We start from the raw sequence: 7,472 nt of genomic DNA, 5'->3' as shown, positions 1-7,472 counted from the left end.
AAGAGGCCATGTACAGTATCTGACCTTGGCTAAAATTAAGACTTTTGCCAGCTTTACATTAAAAATACTTTAGTACTTTTATAGTATTATGTGGATAAATAGTTCAGTTTGCTATTAAATTTGTTTGTATAGCAAGTTGCCTGAACATGATGTTCTCTGGAACACTGGCCAGATGTTTTAGGGCTTAATTCTGTCTTGAACCAAGAAGTGCAACTCAATTATCTTGCAATTGATCAAGATTCTACTGAACAGCAGGTAATACATTTGCAAAGAACTCCATAGTTCACAAGTGTATCCATGAATCTAAACTGAAAAATTACTTCCAAATCTACACTATGCTCATTGGAAAAATGATATGGAAAAATAGGATGGCAGTGGGGATACTGAATTTTGATTGATTGAAGATGGATTTCTAACATATTCTGGGCTTTCCTGCATCAGGAGTCCCTGTGCTCGGTCTTTCAAAACCCTGATCATGTCATATCTGACTACTGCAAGGCGCTCTACATGGGGCTACCCCCCTGAAGAGTAATTAAAAACTACAACTGATGCAGAGTGCGGCAGCACGGGCAGCTTCCGGGGGCCCTTGGAATTGCCCATGCAGTTCGTGAGCTGCACTGGCTCGTAGTTTGCTTTTGGGTGCAATTTAAGGTGCCTATATATTACCTATAAAGCCCTGCATGACATGGATCCAGGTTACCTGAAGAATTGTCTCATCCCAATGGGAGAGGCCCATTCTATCTGTGCCATCAATGCTGTAGATCCCATCATTCAAGGAATTTCAGCTGGCAGTGTCCAGAAGAGCCTCCTGTGTCATGGCTCCTGTTCTTTAGAATAACTTGCCCACTTGGGGTGAGACTTCTCATGCTCCTGACCTGGGCCTGAAAAACGTGGCTCTGCCAGTTGGGTTGGGAGCTGTCATGCTGGAGGTGCTCGATGGACTAATAACAGATCTCATTTCACCCCTTCCACTCTTTTGTTCCCTCCCATCTGTCTGTCCGTCTATCCACCTATCCATCCATCCACCCACCCTAATTGCAACTATTTACAATTAAAATACTTTTTTGTTTGTGTAATTTTTCACTTAAAAAAAATCTTTGCTCAATGTATTTTTATCCCTGTATTGGGGGTTTTGGGGGGGGGGAGGGGGGTTGTGTGTTTCTGCCATGCTAAAAATATTAAATGAATAAAAAAGTTATCCTAAATAAACCTTGGCATATACCAATAAATGTTTTGGTTGCATGTTTTTTAAATCTAGACAATCATGATTTTTCCACTTGAAGAACGCCTTTTGAGTTTTGGCATAAAGAGAGCATAAATTCTGTTGTTACCACAACGTACTGCAAACGCGGTTAACAACCATCTTCAGCAGTGTAAAACGTAATTGGTGTACAAGCGTAATCAGAAATGAGGGTGGGGGTGGAAGGATACGTAGTCACCAAAACCAAGAGCTGACATAAAACCATCATGTTAAAAGTGGCAATTTAGAATAGTTAAGAAAGCGTCCACCAAGTATAAAAGCAACAAAAATATTTCCGTCGGACTTCTTTCAGTAAGTTCAGTAACTTGTTCAACAATCATTCCCTCGCGCGCGTTCTTACCCCTCCCCCCACCACGTGCAATACTTTTTGTACCCTTCCCTAAGATGAAGGCGGAGCACTAAAAGGAAGGAGCTTCCGGACTTTGACGTCCCTTCCGCCATTACCTTTACTTCCTTTTAACCCGGAAACAGCCTCTCCACCCTTCCTGTCCGTGGGACCAACTATAACCTCTGCCCTCTGTTTTCCCTTCCCTTTTCCCCCAAGTTTCTGACGGCGTTGCGGGCGCTATCATGGGAGGCAAGAACAAGCAGCGAACTAAGGGCAACGTACGGGTAAGTGAGTTGATGCCGCCGGGAGGGGATTTGGTATTTCTGGAGAGCGGCCAGATAGGGTTGCTTTTCCAGGGCTTTCGAACACGGAGGGCAGCGCCTTTGCCTAACGTTTGGCTAAATAAAAAAGCAGCTTATTCCGCACCAAAAGGGACGCTGTATCTAGACACTAGTTTCAAAGGTGTTGCTTTAATTGTCGCTGGCCAGAGGGAAGCATTGGTTAGTGACTTCTCTAACAAGACTTCACGGGACCCGCCTTGCAATCTTATTTCCCTGTATAGCGAATCCCTCCTTTTAAGATATACGAATTGCTAAGTGTGCCTGAACTTCCAAGAGGGGAAAAGAACCAGTAATATTTCAGCTTCTAAAAAGTACATGGCTCGGAACCGTTTGAACTGTCAAAAAATGAATTCAGATAACAAATTATTCCCATATGGGGTTGGCTTTCTTGGTTGTGGCAGTGTCATATGCACATTTTTAATTCTTGGTTGTGGATGGTGTCATATGCACATTTTTTATGCTGTAATCATTTATACCCTTTCTGTTTTAAATAGGGTTACATCCTTGAAGTTAGTGAATCTTGTATCTGGAGTGCCTTGTGTGAAAATAGTTAAAACATTTAGCAGCTACTGTATCTTCTCAAAACTTGACGCACTCTTACGGCTTCCATGTTTTCAATGGCAGATACTGTGAATATGTGGGGCCGTGGCTTGTTTGTTTTCTGTTAAATCACATCCTAAATATTTAAGAATGAACACTTTGTAGCATTGTGAAGGCCCTGAGAGATTTAAATTATGATAGGAATCTTAACTTTGCTCTACAGTAACATTTGTTCAGATAGGTTTTTGGGAATTCATTCTCAATACAGAACTCAGGTTAAAAGTGATGAAAATAGGGAAAAAGTGATGGATGAAGATAGGAAGAAGAAATGATGGTTAGGAATTAGAAAATCAGTTTATAGTGTAGTTAACCAATGAGAAGTTCATTCAGAAAACCATCCAATTCTGATACCTAGTTAACTTTTTAAATATAGCACTTTCTTTGGGAATCAGTTCCACTCATCTATATTTGTAATTGCCTTCAGAAATAGAGGTGTTGACAGCATGGGAAAATTTGGTGACAACATATTAGTAATAGTTCAACTGTGAAATTGTCACTAGATGTTGTTACCTTATATTTTGTCAATGAGTAATGAGCTTTCTTAAAAATTAATCTGCTGTAGCTTAATTTACAAATTGTCCAATTACTATTACTATTTTACTTTAAGGTAACTTTATTGTAAATTAATAATTTTAAAATATTTTGTAAGCTTTAGCTTGTTTTTTGGGGGGGAAAGGGGGAGATAAAACGGTATTATTTGCTTTAACAATGTAAGGAATCAAGAAGCAAATCACACAGTTAACAATTTGATATGTATACCATCTTGAGTTTATAAAAATAATAAAGATGGAATATAAATAATTAAAATACAAATTGCAGTTTCAGACATAACAATGATTTCCAAGGAAGTTTGTTTAGGATTTTACAATTCTCAAACAGCAGTTTTTCTTTTTCTCTCTTTCAAATATAGCCTTCCAGCAGTGGAAGAACAGCTGAACTTCTAGCTAAAGAACAAGGAACTGTTCCTGGATTTGTTGGTTTTGGTACCTCTTCAAGTGACCTGGGATACGTTCCTGCAATTCAGGGAGCTGAAGAAATAGATAGCCTTATAGATGCTGATTTTCGTATGGTGCTAAGAAAACTTTCCAAAAGAGATGTCACAACCAAGTTAAAAGTAGGCTGCTACTATTATAGTTAGAGGATCATTATATATTTATTTAAAGGATTAGTAATTGCTGTAACATTTTTGATACTTGGTTTGTTTCTTCCTAACATTTTCCTGCAAGTGCAGAGATCTCTTTTTTCATATCAGTTGAGTGTTGATCCATTGGTTGCATCACGAATTGACCGACTGGCTTGTCAGTCTGAGTCTGATATGGACTGAGAGAGAGTGACTGGCCCAAAATCACCCAGCCAACTTTTAAGGTTAAGACGGGACTAGAATTCACAGTCTCCTGGTTTTTCGACTGGTGCTTATTCACTAAATCAAACTGGCTCTCAACTATAATATTTTTGATCTTATAATTTATTTGTAATTTTTATTTTTTTAAAAAATAATTTTATAATATGTAAAAATAAAATATCAAAAAATAAAAGCAGAAAAATAACACAAGCATACACTGCATATAAAAGTCATTCATCCAAGTAACACACTCATTTGCATGGAGTATCATTGTTCTGCTCTTTTATTATATCAATAGAAAGCAGTTGAAAAACAAAGTGTAAATTTAGCAATATTTCAAGGTTTAAGTAATCCTTTTTGTTCTTTCCCAGGTTAATCTATAATTATTTATTTTATCACTTACAGTCCCAGATTCTAGAAATAAAATTCAGTATTGCAATATATTTTTACAACATTAATTTTTGTCATACCATTATGGATAGTATATCATGACAATGGGGCAAGGAACTTCCTGTTAGAATTATAAAATCATTGTATGAATTCAGTAAATGTTGATATAGAAAATGCAGTGTGTATTATATGTATTAAATCAACATAATTGACATACATTAATATATAGCACAATTATAATATATAGCTGCACATTTCACAGTAGTAACTGAACAAAGTTCACAGTAGTAATCTTGTGCAGAATAAGAAATTGTGCTTGGGAAGGGTGAGTTGGACCCTGAAGATTATTGTATTATATGAAAGTGGCTGAGATGCCAGGTTTTTCTTTCTTTAATTTTAAAGCTGCCAAGAGTTGTGCTTCTTAAAATTGGTGGCCATAGAAGTGTAGTAAACTAAGAGATTAAAAAAAATCAATACTGTCTTGTATACACAGTATCAATTGATAAACAGGAACTTTTTTTAATAATCACCATAACAGAAAGCATATAATAATAGTTAATAGTTCAGCAAAACAGTTTTTTGCTTTTATACTTGCTAGATGTTTTCATAGTTATCAATTGTCCAGTCATTGCCACTTTTTAAATTGATGATGCTTTGTACCTTTGAAATTGGCTCAAAGGCTATCTAGGTGGTTTCATGCCTGAGGCAAGACTACCACTCCAGTCTCCCAGTTTGTTGCATGATGCTGTAGACTACTACTTTAAATATTATTTAAATCATAATAAATACACAAAATGATATATGTATCTTCTTAATTAACTTTTTCTGAGACCACAATAATGTCACTTAAGACCTATTACAAAGTTAAGCTTTAAAAAAAGTAATTATTTTCTATTTTAGGCTATGCAAGAATTTGGGGTAATGTGCAAAGAAAGAGAGACGGAGATTGTTAAAGGAGTTCTACCTTACTGGCCTAGAATTTATTGTAAAATTTCTCTTGTAAGTACTGAAATTTATATTTATATGGAAACGCTTGAACCAAGCCTGCTTTTAATCAGCTGCCATAGTGGTCAGAGATGAATGCAGAGTTCTGTTGTACCTCTTGGAAGGTTGATTTGTTCTGCAGAAAATTGAGAATTAGATAAAGCAGTGATAGTGTGATAGCCATACGGAAAATTGGACATTAATGTTATTCATATTTTTAGCTGTAAGATATGACTCAGTAAAATTTGCTTTAGAGAAATAGGTAATCTAAAATTGTTCATGTGTATAGTGAAATTATATAATTATTTTTGTACTTGCCAATGTTTATGGTAGGATCATGATCGCCGAGTCCGGGAAGCTACACAGCAAGCTTTTGAACAGCTTATTCTGAAAGTCAGAAAACATTTAGCTCCTCATTTAAAAAACATTATGGGATATTGGCTTATAGCTCAGTGTGATATTTACTCTCCAGCAGCATCAGCAGCAAAAGAGGCATTTGAAAAGGCCTTTCCACCAAGCAAACAATCTGAAGCCTTAATGTTTTGTAAAGATGAAATTTTAAATGTAAGTTTTCAAGTTTGTATGTTTTTTAATTTTTGTTAAATATATAATTAAAAATCAACTGAAAAGGATACACTGTGACTACCTAAAGGAGTTCAGCAAAACAGTTTTTTGCTTTTATACTTGCTAGATGTTTTCGTAGTTATCAATTGTCCAGTCATTGCCACTTTTTAAATTGATGATGCTTTGTACCTTTGAAATTGGCTCAAAGGCTATCTAGGTGGTTTCATGCCTGAGGCAAGACTACCACTCCAGTCTCCCAGTTTGTTGCATGATGCTGTAGACTACTACTTTAAATATTATTTAAATCATAATAAATACACAAAATGATATATGTATCTTCTTAATTAACTTTTTCTGAGACCACAATAATGTCACTTAAGACCTATTACAATTCACATATACAGTTAAAACCATTCTTTCTGAAATTATTTTGAATTTATTATATGATGTGAAACTGAAATTTAGAAATAATATTTTATCTTCTTTATGTATGTCCCATATATATGTGTGTATGTTACATATTTCCCAACCTGTTCATTTATTTGGCTTTTTTGTCTGGGTGGAGTCCGTTAGACATCATTAGATAATCTTTATAAGCAGAATAAATATGCAAAGTTCCACTTATTTGGATTCATACCACAATAAATTTAAATTAAAGAAATGTACATTTGGCATTGTAATACTGCATTATTGTACTTTTTAAAAAAAAAAACACTTTTTATCTATAAATTGAGTATTTTTCCATTTAAGGATATCTGACTATTTTTGTCCAGGTACTACAAGATAATCTTTTGAAAGAAACTCCTGATACACTAAGTGATCCACAGTATGTACAGTATATTTTTATTTCTTTGGAAAAGTAAATTTCATTTAAGTACTTAAAAAGATATTCTTGAAATAAAGGAAATGAAAGATGTTCAAGGTCTATCATGTCAAGTGACATGAAATGTTCTCCCAGTTAAGTTTTCTTTTTGGAGATATTATCCAGTAGTTTTAATAGATGGAAGAGGTTTCTATGCAGAGAAACGTCTTCTGGCCATTGGTACTGCTGGTCAGAGCTTAAGTCCCTCTTCAAAATGAAGGTTGTTGCCTTTACACATTAACGAGAATTGTGTTGTTTCTGCACAGCAAAAAACCTTATTAACAAGGTTGACTCACCCATATTTTGATTTCTTGGAATGTGCAGATTTTCTAAATGTGTTAATAAGAAATTATATGTATTAGGGTGGTATGGAACTCCAATTGCCACTGACGTGCACTCAATTCTGTGACTTTCAAGGGGAAATTAAACCTGACAAAATGGAAATTTTGGAAGTTTCCTATTATTTGCAGTAATAATATAGCTGTGTAGTTGATGCATACCATTAAGATTCTGGTTCTCAAGATGTATTTAATGGAATATAAAATCAAATATGAAAAAATATAGTGAAAATTGAATTTATAAACCATGTTCTTGTGTTTTTTATTCAGAGCAGTTCCAGAAGAAGAAAGAGAAACTAAGTTTCATCGAATTATAACCTCTTCTTTATTATCTTTAAAGAAATTGCTTTGTATGATTCCTGATAATGAGGTTAAATCATTGGAAGAGAGACTTAAGACACTTCTCTCTCAAAACAAATTTTGGAAATATGGGAAACATAACATAGCACAGGTATCTTTACC

At 35.0% G+C, this 7,472-nt stretch overlaps 1 protein-coding gene across 2 annotated transcripts in view; it reads left to right on the top strand.

Moving 5' to 3' along the window:
* The first annotated feature begins 1,725 nt into the window (after window positions 1-1,725).
* The window catches only part of LTN1 (listerin E3 ubiquitin protein ligase 1), a 38,039-nt gene continuing 32,292 nt past the window's right edge, over window positions 1,726-7,472 (top strand). The window contains exons 1-6 of one of the 2 annotated variants that reach the window (XM_014072990.2): window positions 1,726-1,873; window positions 3,441-3,644; window positions 5,163-5,261; window positions 5,580-5,810; window positions 6,584-6,636; window positions 7,281-7,461. In XM_014072990.2, coding sequence (XP_013928465.2) covers window positions 1,832-1,873; window positions 3,441-3,644; window positions 5,163-5,261; window positions 5,580-5,810; window positions 6,584-6,636; window positions 7,281-7,461 — 810 coding nt within the window. In that variant the 5' untranslated portion in view covers window positions 1,726-1,831. Of the gene's footprint in view, window positions 1,874-3,440; window positions 3,645-5,162; window positions 5,262-5,579; window positions 5,811-6,583; window positions 6,637-7,280; window positions 7,462-7,472 lie in introns of those variants that run through there. The other variant, XM_087721563.1, reaches the window with a different exon arrangement.

Source organism: Thamnophis sirtalis, unplaced genomic scaffold (genome assembly GCF_051295495.1).
Source record: "Thamnophis sirtalis isolate CommonGarterSnake01/CBP01778 unplaced genomic scaffold, rThaSir2_p1.2 scaffold_8, whole genome shotgun sequence".
Lineage (NCBI taxonomy): Eukaryota > Metazoa > Chordata > Lepidosauria > Squamata > Natricidae > Thamnophis > Thamnophis sirtalis.
The sequence above is the reverse complement of the archived record's forward strand: the minus strand, read 5'-3'. Positions and strand labels throughout refer to the sequence as shown.